This window comes from Notamacropus eugenii, chromosome 4, assembly GCF_028372415.1.
Source record: "Notamacropus eugenii isolate mMacEug1 chromosome 4, mMacEug1.pri_v2, whole genome shotgun sequence".
In the NCBI taxonomy this organism is placed as follows: domain Eukaryota; kingdom Metazoa; phylum Chordata; class Mammalia; order Diprotodontia; family Macropodidae; genus Notamacropus; species Notamacropus eugenii.
In genome coordinates this window covers 291,116,594-291,137,686 of record NC_092875.1, presented here as the reverse complement: position 1 = coordinate 291,137,686, position 21,093 = coordinate 291,116,594, and the positions used below count along the sequence as shown (strand labels likewise).

Genomic DNA, 21,093 nt, shown 5'->3' with positions numbered 1-21,093 from the left:
AAAATGAAAGATTACAAGGATTTCCTAGGTTCTAATGGCTTAACTTAGTTCTTCAGCTTCAGGCTGGTCCTCTTTGGAAATCCTCTTTTCAGAGAAATACACTGTGAAGGAACTGTTTGCACTCTATAAGCTAATGTCTGGCTCAAATTCAGGGACTCTTGCTTTCTTAGGAACTCAAGAACTTTCATTTTTAGGAACTCAAGATGCCAGAATTCTCTCCATCTTAACTGAGCTAGCATGGACTCTTCACCATATACTTTTCCTACAAGTTACTTTAAGGAGGATAAATCAGAGGAGACCTTAGTCAAATTGAGAAACTTCCTAAATAATCTGTTAATATTATAGGATATGCGATCCTGATTAAATTAAGGAGTTCCCCAGTCAAATAGATGAAATTATAGGGCTTGGGCCATTGTTTGGTGGCAATTGATGGAACACAGGGAATTCATTGATTGCCTGCTATAATATCCAGCACACTTCATGCTCTATTAAAACAAGTTGGCCCCAACCTCTGGAACTTTTAGATCTCATTCCTTGCCTTTTCCCTTATACTTTCTTCCAAAACATGGTATTAAGTAAAGTGAGGGAATTTCTCTTCCCATCAGCACCAAGAATAGCATGAATAGCAAATCACAATTTAGAAATAAAGCACGTAGCACTAGGAGTCATACTGTACTCAGCTTAAGAATGTAGTTCAGTTCAAGGATGCAGTCCTGAATCCTAACCTCTTATGCAGAAGAGAGGATTTTGAATTCCCCAGGTAGCACTATCTCAGAACACAGCCTCTTTTCCTCTTTTTAAGAAAATCCAATTTATCTACCTCCCATCTTACCTTGCCCCTTTGTCTAATTGAGAAAGAAAAGCTAAACACCTGTTAGAAACATGTATAGTCAAGCAAAACATGTTGAACATTTCCACATTGGTCATGTCCGAAAGAAGTATCAATCATGAGTAATGTATTTCATCAGGAATCCACTGGAATTATTGTTGATCATTGTGCTCATCAGTGTTCCTAAGTCTTTCAAAGGTCTTTGTCTTTACAATATTGTTGTTATATAAATTTTTCTGCTGGTTCTGTTCACTTCACTGTGAACTGATGTTCATACAAGTCTTCCCAGATTTCTCAGAATACAGTAGATAAAGAGATCTCCTGGGCAGCAGCAGCAGATTCATTGGTCACTTTAACAGTATGGAGTTCAGGCACTAGATCTTCCAGAAAGTACAGTGAAAAGAAAACTAAGGTTAGAAAAAAGGAGAGTGGTGAGATACTTTCTTATTCTCATAGACCTCAAAGGGAAGAACACCTCCCCTGACAAGAGTGCACCCTCCTTAACCTTTAACCATTAACCAGTCATCAGAAGGGAGCCCTAGTCTCTGAAGCTAAATCAATAAGGTGTCAGTATGCTTATTCTGCCTCCATTTAAGGGCCCCATCACCATGTCATTTTTTTCAGGTTGATGGTGGAGGGGAAGAGGGAAGGAGACTCACCAAATTGATCAGAAGCTCCCTTCTTAATCTCTTATTGCATAAATCTCTGGCACATAGTTGGTGCTTAATACATACTTGGTAATGAATTATTTATAATGAAGAAATAACTGAAGCCCAGGGATATTACCTGACTTGCCCAAATTCACATAGGTATTAAGAAACTACAAAAAGACATAACTGCGGTTTCTGAGAATTATTTTCCACAAATTCGCTGTTTGGAACTTAAAGGTGGTGTTTTCCTTTTTAAACAATATTATAAATGGTAACCACAATAGCCTATTTAACGTTATGCAGTGTGTCTGAATTATAGCCTCAATTCCAAGGTACTGATGTAGCTTCCTTGGCCCAGGTTTGGGGAGAGGGTGGAATGCAGGAGTGGAAATGTGGAATAGGGGGTTTAGGATTTAACAGGAATAAAAAACCTATGAGAAACCTCCTACATTATTTGGTGCCTGACGCAGTTTCCCATTTTTTAACATTTTTATTAATTTTATTTAATTTATTTAAATTTTCTTTTTTTAGTGTGAACTAAAACAGACTAATTATTAACTTAATTTTCAACAAATACATATTTCAACATATAAAGAACAAGAAAGAATTGTCAGAGAAATTTAGCTGTTTTGTACTGTTTGGTTTTTTAGAAAGTATGTATATACGCATATATAAAATTTAGCAAGGTAGCGACAAAGCTACACTGTGTCCCATTCTGTGCCTTTTTGTTTTCATCTGTGCTGCTCTTACTAACCTACCATCCCATTACCTCTTAGCAAGGTGAGGCCTCTCTTCCCTACCCACCTTTAGCAAGTACGTATCATCCAGCAAAATATTGGCCATGCCTGATAATGTATGTATATCTCATCTGCATCCTGGGTTCATTACCCCTCTGCTCAGAGATGGCAGATAGATTTCACTAGAAATCTCTACAAAATCACTATTGATTCAGTGTTCTTGAGTGCAAGAGTACAGAGAGGGGAGTGAGACTACAAAGACTCCTAGACAGGAAACTCCCTCTGCTAAGAAAGATTTATATCCTCTCCAGCTTTCTTATGGCACAATAATAGTGTATACATGTGTCAAAATTTGTTCAGCTTTTCACCCAAATAATAGGTACTGTTTTGTTTCCAATTCTTCACTACTAGAAAAAATGCTGCAATGGTTCCTGTACGTACAGGTCAAGATTGCAAAAGAAAGAATTTTTTTTCTTAAGAAAAGAGGGGTTATGGGGAAATGGGCTCATAATGTACTATTGGAGGAGCTATTCAACAACTCTGGATAGTCATTTTGAGCTCTACTCCTTCCTTACTCTTTTCCTTCAAAGATCCTAATGGCTGCTCTTTTCTACTATTGCCACCTGTTTCCAAATGGGATTTCTATTCCCCCTAATCCTTTACATAATAGAATACAACTTGTAACTTCCCCTATTTTCCCAATCCAGAAGGAAGCATATAGTCAATTTGAGGCTTCCTATAAGTTTTTTTTATGAGGGAAAGGGAGTCTCTCTCATTTTATATAGATGCTAAAGTGAGGTCTTTGGATACAAAAAGGACTGAAGCATTAGTCATCAGTATTTCACTTTAAAAAAAATTGCCTGACTCAACTTCTCCTGAGTAGTCAACCTTAGGGCAAGGGCTCTGGGCAGAAGAGCAAGATGAAAGTAGGTGTGGGAGGAAGGTGATAGAGTTGGAATGGGGAAGGGCAGGGCAAGGCATTGAGTCTGTGATGATGTGTGCTGGGGCTGGAGAAATAGCAGTGGTTGTGGAAGAAATGGGGACTCTATTCCTCTTTCACTTTTCCTGTGGTCACGGCTTATTCAGCCACCTTAGACCCTTTCATAGATCTGCACAAAACTAGGACAAAAGTCTTAGGCTTCTAGAAGTGAGCTGAGAGAGAAGGGAGAACACAGCAGGGATTCCCACATTGGAGAAGGCAGGATTTTGAAAAGTTCTAATAGCCACCAATCCAATGAAGTAAACTAATGGTTCCTTAGTAGCTATGCATTGAGCTTAGCTACTATGTTGTTAAGTTTTCCATTGCTTATTTCTAGTACCTTACATGAACACTCATTTCCATGAAAGATTTTTCTCTGAAACTCTGTTAAGTTCATTTTAAAGAGTAAACTTCAAGCTGGAAGGAACCTCAAAAGTCCATCAACATAGCTCCCATCTAAACAAGAATTCCTTCTGTCTATTCAGCAGTTGCTCCTATAGCCTTTACTGGGAGACAGTGACATCACTTCTCTAGATGGTCATTCTACTTTTGAGAGATTGGATTGTTGAAATTTTCCTTCTATCAAGCAAAAACTGGTCAGTTTGCAACTTCCTCCTATTCTGTCCTATGGAGTCAAACAAAAAGGTGGATTTCTTCTTTCAAAGGAAAGCCTTTCAGATACTTGAAAATAGTTGTCATATGCCCCCTAAGATTTCTATTCTTTAGGCTATTCATCAACAATTCCTTTATCTGAACTTCATGTCTTAAATGACTTCACTATTCAAGTCACAATCCTCTGGACAGTCTCCAGTTGAACATTATTCCTTGGATTTGACACCCAAAAATGAACACAGTATTTTAAATGTGGTGTGACTAGGTCAGAAGACAGTAGCACTGTCACCACCCTCCCTAACCATGAATACTATGTCTCTCTTATACAGCCTAAAATTGCACTCTTGGAGGGCTATCATATAATAATGTCAACTCATGTTGAACTTTTGCTTATCTAAACTACTGCCTACTCATGCTTCTTCCATATTATACTTATGAAGTTGATTTCTTGAACCCAAAATTAAGTTTTATCTTGATCTTTATTAAATTTAATCTTATTACATTCCATCCTGTATTTAGCTTTTCAAGATATTTTTGGGCCCTGACTCTTCTCCAGTGTGTTACCTGTCCCTCCTAGCTTTGTATCATCTGCCAGTTTGATAAGCATGCCATGCCATCATAGCCTTTGTCCAAGTCATTGATAAAGATGACTTGTCTTGGACATTTATTAGAAGCCCAAGATTACAATAATAATAGTTAACATTTACATAAGGTTTTAAGGTTTGCAGAGAGTTTGACATATATGATCTCATTTCATCTTCACATCAACACTTGGAGGTAGGAGCAATTTTTATCCTCATTTTACCAATGAGGAAACAGAGGCAGACAGAGTTTAAGCAACTTGCCCAGAGTTACATAGCTAATAAATATTCAAAGTTAGGTCTTCTTGACTCCAAATCATGTACTATGCCAACCAACTACCTACAGATCCCTGAGACACTTCACTGGAGCCCTTCCAAGCTGACTCTGAATCATTAATAATAACTTCTAGTGCACATTTCTCTATCTTTTCCACAGGAATAGCACAAGAAACTTTGTTAAATGCTTTTCTAAAACCTGAATAAACTATTTTCTAACCCTCACCAAAAAACAAAAAAATAGTAAATGACGATAATTTGGCATGACCTGTTCTTGATGAAGTCATACTGGATTGTTTTGATCCTAATACTTTACAGAATTTGCCAGAAATTGAAGTCAAATTGACTGGTCTGTCATTTGCAGTGTTCTCTCCCTCTCTCTCTTTTTTTAAATTTGGTGCAGAACTTGGCCTTCAGGCATTCATTCCATTCTCCATCATCTTCAGAGGTCCCTGGTAGTGGCTCAGCAATAATATTTGCCAGTTAGAGCCTGGCATCTGAGCCTAGAGACTTAGAATTATCGAAAGCAATTAGTTACTCTCTTAGTATCTACCTTCCTATTTGGGGGACAAATGGAGGGATGGTATTTTTTCTGAAAATAGGTTGTTTTTCATTACCTTTTAAATTGTCGATTTTTTTAAACCCATTTTAACCTGCATGCTACCTTACACTCACTTGTTAGTTTTTATCCTGTATGTATTATTTTGCATCTTAATGCTGTAGGAAAACCCATATCCATTGAAACAAATTGGGAGAAAGGCTAATATGAATTACAGAATATTATAAAGAAATATCTTATTGCCTCCCAAAGAACTAGGCTAAGGAGTTGGTACTCAGACTATGACTATTTTAATAAATAGAACAACTTGTTCTATTTATATAGAAATGGTATATCTGTGATTTAAGCCTCTTGAAAATATTGCATTCTCAGATATTTTAAACATCTTTCCTGAAGTCTATTGTGTGACCAGTTAATTTGTTTTCTTTATTTAGAAATGGTTTATGAAACATAACAAATACCAAACTGCTAAGAACTGTCCAAACTTCCAAATTAGTAAAGTTCCAATATGAGGTATTGCCTTATGTGTTATTTTGACAAATCTCATTCACTGATTGGAAACATGATTTTACATTCTCATTATTTATTCTTCCATTCTATATTTATTCTTTTAATGTGCATAAATAAATTTTTATGTATTTTACTTTAACATAATTTTATTCATTTAGATTATTCTTTAAATTTTATTTTATTATTACTTTATAGCAGTCTGAAAAGTTTGTATCTTTTAGGTTGTTTCAGGACATCTAAAATTCTTTTAAAATTGGTTGAATAAATAAGTTCTTTTTATTAAATGGTTCGTGTTTTGTAAATATATCTTAATTTAGGACATGGCCCAGTAATTAATGATGCTGAAGCTAAAATTCGAGAATACATTTCTCACAGAAAGGCACGGGAACGTCAAATCCTTAATTTTTTTCATGATAATGCTGGAAAGTCATTTACTGAAACGGAGCTTTTAAAGATTATTTATAAGGTAATTCAAGTTTATTATCTGGCTTGTAGAGCCCCGAAATTGTAGACAAAATTTCATTACTATTATTGGCATAGCATATAGTGGTAGTAAGCTAATTACACAGTCATACCTCTCTTCCTAAAGGTCACAACTTCTAATAACCTCAGCCATCCCGAACCTAGCCAGTAATTGAGGAGTAAGAGGAAAAAGACCTCTGTGCACAAAAACAGCTGTCATGAAACCAGAAACAATAAAGCCTACAGATTTTACTTCCTGAAAAAGTATGGCTGACTTAAGTCAGTGATGTCACATATAATTCTAAGTCATCAAGTTTCCCAACCTACAGTAAATTAGAAAAGAATCTAATAAAAGCAGACTCTCTAACAGCATCCAAAAGCAACTATGGCAGCTTGCTAGTGAAAGGAAGAGTATAAAAGATCAGCATATATGTGTGTGTGTATAAATATTTGTATATATGTATATATACATATACGTAGTTCTGAAAGTACTATATTGTAGCACTGTTATAATGATTGAAGGTGGTGATAAATATACTGATTAAGAAAAGATTTGTGTTCGTTATATTCTGAGAGGTAAGGGAATAGGTAGTAGTTTTAATTGTTAATATTTGATACTTCAAAGTAAACTTCAATCAACTGGAATATCTACTTGTGTGGGACATCTCATTTTCCCCATGAAATCAGTTAAATAAGACATTATAGTATCTCACAGTGTTTTTTCCTGAGGAAATCAAGACATCACAGTCATTCCTTACTATAGCTGTACAAACTGTCAAGCTTAACTAAAAGGTACTAGCAAATAATCTGAGGGGAAAAACACCTCTTATCACAAAGAAATGAACTTAGTGGATTAAAAGGTAAAAGTAGTAAAGACCAAATTAAATTCAGAGAGAGAAAAATTGAGGCTTACCCTACCACCACCAATAATAACACTTACGAATCAAATTTTAAAGAATATTACAAGCCATTCAATCTAAGCTAAAGATGGAGGAGGAGGAGAATGTAAACATTCTATAAAAATAAGATTATTTTAAAATGGGAATATTTTGGTATGGTTGTATAAAAAAACAATAATTAAAACTTCATGCAATCAAAAAGTTGGAAAGGGCTTTCAGAGTCCATCTAGTGAGTCCAGCTTAGTCCATAGCTGGAAAGCATTTGCTTCTACAGTATCAGCTGTATCTGAAAATCTTCAGCAAGAGGAAACCCACTAGTATTCAAAATAACCCATTATAATTTTTAAAGTTTTTCCTCAGATAGTACTAAAATCTATTCCACTGCAGCTTATACCAATCACTTCCTGATTGTATCCTCTGGGGTTGAGAAGTCTATTCCTTCTTCCAATAGAAAATACCTGGACAGCTACTGTCTACCCCTTTTTATTTCTTCTCCAAACTAAATAACCTTAGACCCCTCAATTGGCATCCATCCATATGAACTTGATATTTAGTCCCCTCATCACCCTGCCCACATTCTTCTGGGTGTGCTCTGACTTGTCAGCAACCTTCCTAAAATGTAGAGCTTAGAAATGAATATAATATATTCTCCCCAGAGCAGAGTAGGGTAAGACTATCACTTTGTTCAGGGAAACTGAGCCTTTCAATGCAGCATTAATTTGGGGGCAGCGATGTCACAGTGAGGCCTCATATTAACTTGTTAGTACAACAAAAAAGACAAAACAAAAACCTCAGATTTTTTTCATGAGAAATATTGCTGAGTCATATATATCCCCAGTCTTATATTTGAGTTTGAGAATTAATTTGTAATATTTCAAAGGTATCCCTATTTCATATGAGAATCAGTTCATTGTTGCCTGTCAAGATCTTTATTTGGATCTTGACTCAGCTGGGAGCCCAGACTCTCATCAACTACAAATTAAACAAATCTGCCATCTGTATGTTCATCCAAGGCATTGATAAAAAGTTGGTAAAGCTCAGATCCTTGGGGAAGTGCAGTAGAGACTTCCCACCAAATTAACAATTTACCTACCCGTTGACAACTCTTTGAGTCCAATCATTAAACCATCTTCCTACCTGTACTGTCACTGAACATAGTTTTTTTCCTTTTTTTTTCCCACAATAGCATAGGAGACTATGCCAAATACTTTGCTGAAATCTAGGTAAACTGTATCTATAGCATTCTCCTGATCTAATGCTTACAACAGAGCCTGGAACCTGGTAGGCATTTAATAATTGCTTATTGGTCAGCTGGTCTACCAGCTTGGTAACCTCATTAAGAAAGGAAATGAATCATTCTGGCATGACCTGTTCTTGATGAAGCCATGCTGGTTTTTGGATGATCTATTCTCTCAGGTGCTTAATTTAGTCCTTGGTACTAAATGAAATGCTTAGGGAGATTATTAGCTCCTAAACCAATACCACTTTCAGTACAATGCACAATTTTTTTTTTTTATTAAGGTGCTTCAAAAGTTAGGCAGCAGTGTATTATCATTTAGTTTACTTAATACATTGCAACTCACTAAAAGCATGCTATTGAACCATTTAACATATATCTTATTGATGTATTTAGGAGTGCTTTAGGAATTAAGGAAAAAGACTGTCACTTGATCATAAATAGTAATATATTTGCTAAGTGGTATACTGGTAACAAAGAAATAAAGAGGCATACTCTCAGTTACTAAAGAGGGACACTGAAGAAATTAATCTTAGTATTCAGTTTTTAATACGCACATATATTTGAAAGCTTTAACAGATGCATAAAATGAAAATCTAAAAAGCTTAACATTTAATGTGTGTACTGCTGTTTGTTGATTTGATTAAGAAAAGTAACATACATTTATTATTTAATGGATATAAATGTTTACCCTCATACTGCTAACAAAATACAGATTCCTTCTGTGAATTATACTTTCATAGTTTTTCATGACCATTTTTAATTTTTTCAACAAAATAATTTCATTGTAACAAAAATCAAAGGAGAAATCCGTTTTTCAATATACTGTAATTGTATCATTAACTAGTATTGAACATATATTGGTATATTCTTACTGTAAAGGGTTTTTTTATCCTAACAGTATTTATTATAAGGAGACATGTATTTAACACAATAAATTTTCTAATAACACATAGAAATTCTGAATACTTTTTTTATTATAAGCCCACCTGTTTCATGGGAAAATAATTTTTCCCATTAAAATCATTTAAAATATAGACTAAACTTCAGAATGGTTGATCTAAAAAGACATTTACAAACTATAACCATAAACATTTTCCTGTACTGTGTACTGAGCACTGTGCTAAGAGCTAGAACCCTGCCCACAAGTAGCTTATAATACAATATGGAGATAAGATACCCATCAACACTGAGAACTCTCATCAGTAATTTTGCATTAAGTGCATTAGAGTTATAAAGCAAAGTTCTACTTGAGATTTGAGTAGAAAATCATTACCAAAAACATGTGATGACATTTGAGTTGGACTTAAATGAAGGGGAAGGAATTTAGCAGATGAATGGTAAAGGAAAACATTCTAAGCATTGAAAAAAAAGTGAGAGAATGTAATGCATGTTTGTTGGGCAGCATATTTTCATTTGTCTGGATTGTACATTTAAAAATAATTACTTTTAGAAATCTTTATTTTTCTGTTATTCACATGAAATCTCTTTTGTGACAGCCACCAAAGTAACACACATTTTAAAATAATTTAGTTGAAAAATATTTATACAAAATGTATTTTACATATCAAAATACTAAATGAAATGAAAGAAATGTTACAAATGAAATTATGATTCATTTCTATTTTCATGGCACTGCTTTTTCCTCTGGTTGTACCTTTTATTTGTTTCCATGTTGTCTTGACCCATTTGTTTTCATGATGTCTTTCCCATTAACTGTGAGTTCCTTTAGAGCAGAGAATTTTTTTGTTTATTTTGTAGTGTTGGGTATTTTTTTGGTATCCTCTTAGCACAGAGCCTGGCACATAATAAGTGCCTGATAAATGTTGGTTGATTGACTGCAAAACTAGATGTTTAAAAGGTAGTTTCTCTGTCTTAAACATTTAGCCTTAGAAGCAGCCATGCCCACCACTTCCAAACATCCCCTCACTCATATTAGAGATAAAAGAAACTAGGCCCGAGGAGGTTAAGTGATTTAGCCCAGGGCACATGGTTAGACTTTCAGAGAAAGTACTTCTTCCCATCTAAAGCTTTCTTTTGGAGAAAAATGGTCAATTTATAATATGCAACATACTTTTAGTAAACAGGCAAAAACACTTTCTCCATTCAGGTCATCCAAAAGGTATTTTTGGTATACATTGAATGGCCAATAACAGCCTCCAATCCAAGCCCTTGTGGTTCATTGTTTAGGTGCTGATGGCTGAGAATGAGTGTAAATACCAGTTGTTTTCTTTTCTGGTTGGAAACTCTGAATCTTTCCCTCCCACACTGATAGTTTTATGACATAAATTGTCTCAAATTCTTACCTAAGCCCTTAGTCATTGAATAGGCATTGCCTCAGACAAACCAAGACCTGGGAAGGACTTTAATTTAGGAAAGCCAGGGTCACCCACTGAGTCCTGGGCCATTGCCAGTCTTAATTTTTTGTCCTGCCACTGGACTTCAGTGACACTAGAGGAGAGAATGAAGCTGACAACTTTGTGTGGCTCTACCTCACTTAAATCCAATTCACAGGCAAGTCAAGGCACCATCCTTATTGTGTTATTGGTCCTCTTGGAGAACAAAGGCTGAACAATGACAGTGGTATACAATAGTACTAGTCTAGGCTGCTGCCTAGATCATAAGAACATACCTGGTCTGTGTGTCTGTGTTCATCCTTCATTGCCAAGGAAGACCATGACATCAGAGAAACGATGACATGACTTGCAATTGATTTTGTTTGGGGTGAGGGAGGGCTGTGCAGGTCACCAGCCTCGCTTCTCCTCTGGAGCCATCTGAATCCAGTGACCAGGTATTCATCAGGATGACTGGAAAAGGCTTACATACAACAAAGATAATTTTGTTCAGTCTTTTTATTAGTAATATCAAATGAAGCACAAAACAAGGAGAGGTATACTAGTCATAGATGTAGGCAGCTGTAATTAGAGGATGTGAGGAAGAGTCCAAAGGGAAAGGCATTTCCTTATAAATGAGTATCTCTAGATTTTCTAATTTTACTGATGCCATTGAGGTGATTAAATCAAGACCTAGAACATTACAGAGCCATAAGCTCTACTGATACTCAAGGGGATATCCTAATGTAATACATACATGAAAAACCAAGTAGATGAAGAATGCCTCTTGTACAGACTGTACTGTGTATTTGGGTGGACCATAAAGCAGATCCTTTGGTACTATATCTTGGACAGTCATTGAAGAAGGACAATGATCTGGGCCAAGAATTCTATAAACAAGCTAAATTGCACTGAGAAAACTATGCAAAACTTCGAATGACCCCAAATTTCAACATGAAACAAAAGTTCATCTCTTAAACAATATTCTTCCAGTGATACTATATGTCTGTGTGAATCATCTCTGAAAAATCTAAAATTGCAGGTCACCCAAAAGGCAATGGAGAGACAACTGGACATAAAAAGTATCATAAAAGATAGATAATTAGAAAGGGAGGGGACCAGTCTTGTATGAAAATCCAAAGTTAAACAGTGGACAGCTTGAATGCTATTCTGGTTATTTGTCCTTCAAAAAAGACCATTGACATCCCAGAATTGTGAATTAGATTTAAGTGAGGCAGAGCTGAACAAAGTCATCAGCCTCTCTCTTCCAGAGTCACTGAAGTCTGGTGGTGAGACAAAAGTCTAGATGACTGGAGATGATCTGGGGATGCAATGCTTGACGTCTTCCATGTCTGACCAGGCTCTAAGGGCTCCACAACTATTGGAACAAATTGTTCTCATCTTGCTCGGGGTAGATATTTCCCTAACTCACCAACTCTCAACCTGGTTTAGCCCATCTGCTACAATGGTTTTACCAGGGTGTGGCCTGCACATGCTACAGCTTATTGGAGTCATAGGTGAGAGTTAGATGATAAGTAGACACTAAAAGTGGATGAGCAGCCCTGAAAAGGGCTCAGCAAACCCTCCCAACAAAGGTGCTCCTCCTCTCAAAACATCCCATATATCCCTGTTCTGGTACTCAGGTAATATTAGAAAACCTGAAGGAAAATCTTAGCACACTGAGTAGGTAGTCTAGAGAAAATGGAGAACTCTTAAACAAGAATTGTACAGGATAAGAAAGAATGTGATTGGGGGTTGCAATATTTATACCTTAAGATTAATACTTAAAATTAATGAAATCACTGATCCATTGAAGTACTGCTGGAAACAAAACAAATTCTACTTTTAGGCTTCTCAGTTCCTTCCAAGTTCATCTAGGTGGATAAATTAATTGTTCTCTTGTATTAATTTATTATCTTGCCATTTCTATAAAATACCAGCATGTTCTCTTCTGTTCTTCCAATCTCTCCTTGTGGATATGTCTGTATTTGTGAATGTGTTTCTGTGACCCCATGCCTTCTCCCTTTTATCCTACTACCCCTTTCTCCGATTTCATTCTTGAGTCATTTCTTTTTCCTGTAGCTTTCCTACTTATGGGGTGGGGGGCTGGGGAGGTTAGGGGGGACCTTAATAGGGAAAACATTAATATTTTCATTTATTCACCTCTGCGTCAGGAATTGTGGTGGATGCTAAGCAAATACATCCTAACTCATTCTTTGTTTATGCTCACCAATCACAGTTAGGTGGTTATTAAATCCTATCAGAAAATTTAAGTGTAAAATTTAAGTTTCAGATGTTTATTAAGTATAAAAGTATGCAAAGATATTTTCATGTATAGATTACAACATAGGATGTCCTTCTGTAATATGGTCAAGACTATTCAAAAACAATACTTTAGGGATTGAGTGTCAGCCTAAAACAGAAAGCTTTAACCATGTGAAATACTTTCATGATCAGTGTAGTAGCATCTCCAGATAAAACCTTTCTCTATATCATATTGTTCCTAAGAGGTTCTATAAAATACACCTAATGGATTTTCAAAAGTAATATTTTTCTACTACTTTTGTTTCCTATTAGAATACTCCTGAGCATTTATATAAACCAGCTAGTATTAACCTCTGCTTTCATTTGAAGAAATTAGAAAAAGATGGAAAACTATGTAAGTATTTTCTGCAAGTGTAATTCTACTCTTTTAAAAAATATATTGTCAGTATTTCCACAGTTCTTTATCACTTACTCGTGTAGAAAAAATAGTCAGTTCACCCAACCCAATTCTTTTTGAAATGCAGCCTCTAACTCATATGTCAGAGGCATGGATGGTAGGACTGACCAGTTGCACACACCTAAAAAATCCTAGGCGGGGAGAGACACAGAGAGATACTGAGAATGTGTGTGTTTGTGTGTATTTGGGGGAAACAGTCTTACAAAGAATCAAAACCATTCTTACTGATTTTTTGAGGCAGTTAGGCAGTGCAGTGGATAGAGCCCTGGGCCTAGAGTCAGGAACACTTGAGTTCAGCTCCATACTCAGACACTTAGTAGCTGTGTGACCTTTGGCAAGTCATTCTGTCTCAGTTTCCTCAATTGTAAAATAGAAATAATAATAGCACCCACCTCTCAGGGTTGTTGTGAGGATCAAATGAGATACTTGTAAAGTGCTTAGCACAGTGACAGAGTAAACACCATATAATGTTAAGTTGTTACTATTGATCTTGTTACGTTAGAAAACCACGTCAGTCACAGAAGGATAACTTTAGCTACTAATCTATCCTAGGCCACAGAGGGTATGTTTTTTGAAAATGATTGGAAACAAGCCATAGTTACCCAGGAAATAGTGAAATGGTTACTCTGGTATTTACTTGCTAAAAGTGAAATTAATCTATTATAACAATTCTGTGGTCTTTATGAAAGTCTCAGTAATCTATGAAAGACTGCTTTCTGGGTACTAATCTATGAAAGATTACTTGGTGATTCCTCATGAATTGCAAAGTCTTAAAACACTTTCTAGAAGAGTATCAATATTATCTCTATCTACAAAATGATACAAGCTTTAATATGAGGATGAGGCATAGAACATTATTTTGTAAATAACATCTTTAAATAAATTTCTCTTCCCTTTGTTTTTTCACAGCAAGTACAATGACTCCTGAAAAGAAATGGAAAGCCAGTCTTTAGTTTCATGCTAGTGAATAAAGAATAAATAATCTGAAGCCTTTACTGAGGAAGAATACTGAAAAAGAAACTAGCTACAAATAATTAGTATCACATCTGCTCCATTATCAAAAATATAAGAATTCTACAATCTATATTTAGAGTATGCATGGTAATTATAATTCATCTATTTTCAAGACTTTATGAGTTATAACGATTTATGAGTTCTTAACAGACTAATCAAAACCTCTATACTTTAAAATTAATAAAATCAGTTTATTTTAAACAATCTGCTTTGAAAGTTGTCCATTTGATCCAGTTGTCAGTAACCAAAAGTAACAATATATTTTTCCTCAGTTACTCCAAAATAACACCATATCTTTAATTCTTCCTGCTTCTTAAACTCTAATTGTTAACACTTATGTCTGGTAGATGTGTATGTTCTCATGCATTTATCATTGTATTATCTTTTAATAAAAGATTCAAGATAACAGGCCCTTCAGAGAACTTATTCAAGATACATTTTCTGTCTTTCAGGCAGCTAGGTGGTATAGTGAATAGAGCAGTGGGCCTAGGGTCAGAGTCAGATCCAGCCTCAGATGCTTACTAGCTGCATGGTCCTTGACAAGTCACTTAACCTCTGCCTCAGATGTCCCAACTAGCAAATAGGGATAGTAAAAGCACCTACCTTGCAGGGTTGTTAGGATAAAGTGAGATAATATTTGTAAAGCTCCTTAGCACAGTGCGAGGCACTAGCAGGCACTATATAAATACCAGCTAATATAATTATTTTCTCTTGGAAAGAGATAGGATATTCACAAATAAATATGGCATGAGGTAGACTATGACAACTACATAACCCATGTGTTATTGGAGTCCTAATCCCTAACAAGAGATCTAGGTACAACTTGGGAGGCAGCTCTGGTATAATATCTCTAGTTCATATCTGAGAATGTCAGTATCTGACTTGCATGTACACACATACACAACAAATTAGCTCATATCCCCACCCAGAGCTTGTGGGATATATTGTAGGAATATCATTACATCCCTCACTCTTCGTCTTAAAAGGACACCAGTCCCCTTTATTTTTTGAGACATTTTGGGTTAAGTGACTTGCCCAGGGTCATACAACTAGTAAGTGTCTGCGGTCACATTTGAACTCAAGTCCTCCTGACTCCAGAGCCAATGTTCAATCCACTGTGTCACCCAGCTGCCCTTTCTGGTTCCCTTTAAGTATTCAGGCTAATAAGACATCACATGTGGAATAAATTTTAATTAATTCGACAATAACACAAAGTGAGCTCCTAACCAAGTTTCCTCACTGTTAGGAAGTCTCTCTCCTCCCTTTTCCAAAAGAGACCCTCTTCTCTGATATATTCCAATTTTCCTCTGAACCTACACAGTTCACATGACTGGAATAGAGATGAATCGCTCCTGAGGGTACTTGGTTCTCTATCAACATGAACTCTAGTACCTTGCAAAAGTAAGGTCTGTCAGTTTCTACTCCTCCCTGATATTTCTGGCTCTGCTTTTTTACTCTTTGGTAAATCATTCCCTGCTGGGCCTCTCTTCCTAGTACTAGCAAGGGCAAGGTCTAAATGATTGTTTCTTCCTCTTAGGGTTATATTAACCATTTTCTCATCCGGCTAGCACTACCACCATGGTAGAAATGGTTTTCCTTAGAGACCACAAGAATAGGCCCCTCCAGGTACCATATGCCCAGCATTTCTATATCTTACCATGGACCACATGTTCCCTCATATCTACAAACAGTTTCTTGGTGAAATAATACAGGAAGAGCTAACTTGCATATCTGCTACCAATGGTGTAAGAGAAATTGGGAAGCAGAAGAATCACAAAAGAGTTTCAAGAAGGAATGAATCAGCATTTGAGAGAGCTTTAAGGGATAATCAGGACTAACTGGCAAAGATTGGGTGGTGCAGCAAATGATCACAGGGAGGAAGGATTGTGAACAAAGACAAAGAGACAGGAAAATATCAGATATATCTATAGAAAATCCACTTTAGAGCACAAGGTGAATGAAGGAAGTAATGATGACCTAAATTTTTTTTTAGATTTTCTTTTTTTTCCTACCTAAAGTGCCAGTCCCCTGCTGGAATTACCTTTTATATAACCAAATTGCACACTAATAATGGAATTTTTGGTTTTCCCTCCACCAGGGTACTAGGTTAACTTACTTTTAATCACTACTACATAGTTGCTTTTCCATAGAAAAGTTTTGAAATATAACTGTCTTGGTTATGTTAAGGGTCTCTCTACCAATGACTTTTAAAACCAGATTTTTTTTTTCAACTATACAGACACAAATGTTTTAACCACTAAGTATAAGTCACTCAGTAGGCACATCTGATTTTTGAAAATCTGCCAGTGATCCACTGGAGGGGGCAGCTTTCAGAGGTTTGGCGTACAACATTGCATTTGCTGATCTGGGTCAGAACACTCACAAACACCAAGACTGGTTTGATGAAAATGATGGGGAAATTCAGAAGCTGCTAAATGAAAAACAAGAACTCCAAAGGATTTACCAGTGGGATAGTTCATCCATCTCTAAGAAGGCAACATTTAATTCCATCAAAAGCAAAGTACAAGCAAAGCTTAGATACAGGATTCCTGGCTCAGTAACAAAGCAGATGAAATTCATTTTTGTGCTGATAACAATCCAAAGTGCTTTTGTGATTCCCTGAAAGGTATTTATGGACCAAAAACCTATGATGCATCACAATTACTCAGTGCTGATGGAGCCACATTGATTAGTGATAAGGACATGATCCTAGAGAGATGGGCTGAGCACTTCCATAGTGTTCTCAACAGACCATCATCAATCAATGCTGAGGTCATTGACTGTTTACCTCAGGTTGAAGTCAGTCCCTCCTTAGTTGAACTTCCAACTGAAGAAGAGGTTTTGAGGGCCATTAGACTCCTTTCATGTGGCAAAGCACCTGGTGCTGATTCTATTCCAGCTGAGATTTACAAGGTAGGGGGACGATTGCTTATACAAAAGCTGACTGAAATTTTTCAAGTTATATGGCAAGAGGAGGTTATCCCCCAGGAGTTCAAGGATGCCTCCATTGTCCATCTTTATAAAGGTAAAGGGAATAGACTGTCCTGAAACAATCACAGGGGAGTCTCTCTCTTAGTTATTGCTGGCAGAACTCTTGCTAGAGTCCTCCTTAATAGGCTGATCCTTCACCTGGAAGATGGTCATATACCTGAGAGCCAATGTAGCTTCAGAAAGGATCAATGAACAGTCGATATGGTGTTTGCTGCCCGACAACTTTAAGAGAAATGCCAGGAGCAAAACAGAGATCTGTATACAACATTTGTAGATCTGACCAAGGCCTTTGACACTGTTAGTCATGAGGGCTTATGAAAAATTATTTCAAAATTTGGTTGCCCAGAGAAGTTCATGATGTACATCAATTTCATGATGGCATGTTTGCCCAGGTTCTGGATAGTGGACGATGCTCTCGTGTCTTCCTAGTCACCAGTGGAATGAAACAGGGCTATGTGCTTGCTCCCAGGCTCTTCAGCATGATGTTTTCAGTCATGTTGTCAAGTGCTTTCAATGAGGATGAACACGGCATCAAGGTCAACTACCGTACTGATGGTAAGTTCTTCAATTTGAAAAGGCTACAAGCCAAGACCAAAGTGGAGGGAGTGCTGGTGCATGATTTTCTGTTTGCAGATGATTGTTCACTCAATGCAGCCTCTGAAGCTGAGATGCAAAGTATGGATCAATTCTATGCTGCCTCAGTTAATTTTTGCAGAATAATTAACACCAAGAAAACACAGGTGCTCCATCAGCCACCACCACACCATCCATATGCGGAACCATCGGTTACAACAAATGGAGAAGTTTTGAATACTGTGGATAAGTTCACTTACCTTGTTAGTGTGCTTTCCAGGGATGTACACATTGACAATGAGGTGGATGCATTGCCAGAGCTAGCTCAGTGTTTGGGAAGCTCTGAAGAAAAGTTTGGGAAAAAAGAGGTATTAGACTGACTACCAAACTGAAGGTCTACAGAAGTGTTGTGCTGACCTCATTGTTGTATGCCTGTGAAATGTGGACAATACACCGACGCCATGCCAGGAAACTGAATCACTTCCATTTGAACTGTCAGGAAGATTCTGAGGATCACCTGGCAGGATAAGGTACCAGAGACTGAAGTCCTTGCTTGAGCTGAACTGCCAAGCATTCAAACTGTGCTTCAGAGAGCACAACTCCGATGGGCTGGCCATGTTCAAATGCAAAATGTGTGCTTGCCAAAAAGACTATTTTATGGAAAACTCACATGGAGCAGGAGATCACATGGTGGTCAGAAGAAGTGATACAAGGACAATCTCAAGGTCCCTCTCAAGAACTTTGGATTTGACTATGCATCATGGGAGACACTGGCACAGGACCACTTAGCGTGGCATGCTCACGTAAGAAAGGGTGCTATGCTCTATGAGCAAAGCAGAACTGAGACAACCCAAAGTAAACGTAGGATGTGCAAATTTGGGATATCCACCCCAAATACTCACACAGACTCTATGCCCAACCTATGGTAGAGCATTCTGGTCTCGTAGTGGTCTGATCAGGCACAGTCAGATACACTGAAATTTCATTTTATCATGATGATTTCATTTTAGTCCTCTTTGAGAACAAAGGACAACAGCCAACTATTAGAAAGAATGAAGAGAAATGGGTGAGCTCCTAGAATTATTTAGTCCTATGAGTTTTCTTTTGTAACTGTAAAGTGACTGGGGGAAGAAGAGGTACTAAAGGAAACAGTACATTTAGTGTCACACAGAAAAAAAATATAACAGCAAATATAGCACAAAATGGAGTCAATTATAGTCTCTCCCAAATCCACTTTCAACATGCCTAAATGATGAAGGGATAATTTTGATAATCAAAGGGACCAAATGATGAAGGTTTCAGAGAAACCTGGGAAGACTTGTATGAACTGATCCAAAGTGGAGTAGAACCAGGAGAATATGTAGTAACAACATTGTAAAAACAAACTCTGAAAGCCATAAAAACTCTGATCGATGATTCAACCATGATTCTAGAGGACTAATGATAAAACAATTGGTGCTACTCTCCTATTGACAGACAGGGGTACTCAGGGTGAAGAATGAGATACACATAAACACACACACACACGCATACACATGGACACACGCGCACACACATAGATGACAGACAGAAAGAGCGCACCAGCCAGTTGCCCAGCACATCAACCAATGACTTCTTCATTTTCTCATCTAATGTAAAGGCAAGTTCTGACAAAAGCAATGCCAATTGGGCCTAATCTTGAAAATACATTTCTTTTTTTAAAAAAAAAATATTTGTTTTTAGTTTTCAACATTTACTTCTATAAGATTTTGAGTTCTAAATTTTCTCCCCCTTATTCCACTCCCCCTTCCCCAAGATTTCATGCAATCTGATATAGGCTATGTTCAATCATATTAAATATATCTATACATTAGTCATGTTGTAAAGAAGAATTAGAACCAAAGGAGAAAGCCAAAAAAAGAAGAAACAAACAAACAAACAAAAAAACCAGTATGCTTCAATCTGCACTTAGACTCCATAGTTCTTTCTCTGGCTATGGAGATCATCTTCCACCTATATATTTCTTAATATTGAGAGTAAAACACTAGCCTCAATACCTCTGAACAGGTGATCCCCCACATGAAGAATGTACCCCTTGCTCATCTCTACATCTTGGATAATTAGCTTTAAGACACAACTTGGATACCACTTCAGCTTGGATGTGCCACATTAATTCAGGTGCATCTTTCAACAGGCCTTTCTCCCCCCAAAAAACTCAAAGGCTCTTGAAATTCTTTTGCCTTCTTTTCTAGATTTGTTGTAGTTACTCCATCTGTCCCAAAGCCTGCAGCTCTATCACTCCAAGACAGCATAACTTTCCAGATGACTAATAGTGTCTGAGCCCATCAGCAATCTACTGTTGCTTAGTCTCAAACACAATTCAGGAATTTGTAGAATGCATGGCAAGGGTCAGCAATCAGAATTTATCCTTTATCCTAAACTAGACCACATCAGGAGTGTTGAAAGCTTCCAGGTCCCTGGCCTAAGCAGTACTGGAATAACACCATGCTTGTGATAGATACCCCTCAACTCACCCAGGAATTTAGTCTAAAGTGGGGAAGCCCATAGTGTTCAGTACAGGTTATGGGTGGGGATAAATTCTTTAACTAGATTGCCCAAGGCTGGGCAGTTTAGAAATAAACGACAAAATCAAAGTTACACACCCACCCATCCCAGTCCCTCCTTAGAAAAGGTCCTCCTCAAACAAAAGCCCCCCTCAGACATAGACCAATGCCTGACATCATATACCAGAATGAAGTCCAAATGGGTACATGATTTAGGTACAAAGGCTGATACTCTAAACAAATTAGGGGAGCAATGAATAGTTTATTTGTCAGATTTATGGAGAATGGAAAAAATTTATGGAAAAAAACAAGAGATAGAGAACATTACGAAATACAAAATGGATAATTTTGATTATATTAAATTGAAGAAGAAAACTAGGAATTTTTACAACTAATATCTGTGATAAAGGCCTCATTTCTAAAATACACAGAGAGTTGAGTCAAATTTATAAGAATACAAGTCATTCCCTATTAGAAGTGAGCTTGTTTAACACGCCCCCAACAGTGAGAAACATGCCCACCTTAAATAAAGAACAATACCTGTTGTGAAATCAGGAAAACCTTTATTAATCTTTACGTCCATTCT

The 21,093-nt window shown here is 36.8% G+C and overlaps 1 protein-coding gene across 4 annotated transcripts in view; it reads left to right on the top strand.

The window, feature by feature from the left end:
• Nucleotides 1-14,604, top strand: part of LACTB2 (lactamase beta 2) — a 40,119-nt gene extending 25,515 nt beyond the window's left edge. For all 4 annotated transcript variants that reach the window (XM_072604850.1, XM_072604848.1, XM_072604851.1 and 1 more), the window contains 3 exons: nt 6,051-6,199; nt 13,242-13,323; nt 14,296-14,604. In XM_072604850.1, the coding sequence (XP_072460951.1) occupies nt 6,051-6,199; nt 13,242-13,323; nt 14,296-14,339 (275 nt within the window). In that variant the 3' untranslated portion in view covers nt 14,340-14,604. The remainder of the gene's footprint in view (nt 1-6,050; nt 6,200-13,241; nt 13,324-14,295) is intronic.
• The last annotated feature ends 6,489 nt before the right edge of the window (nt 14,605-21,093 follow it).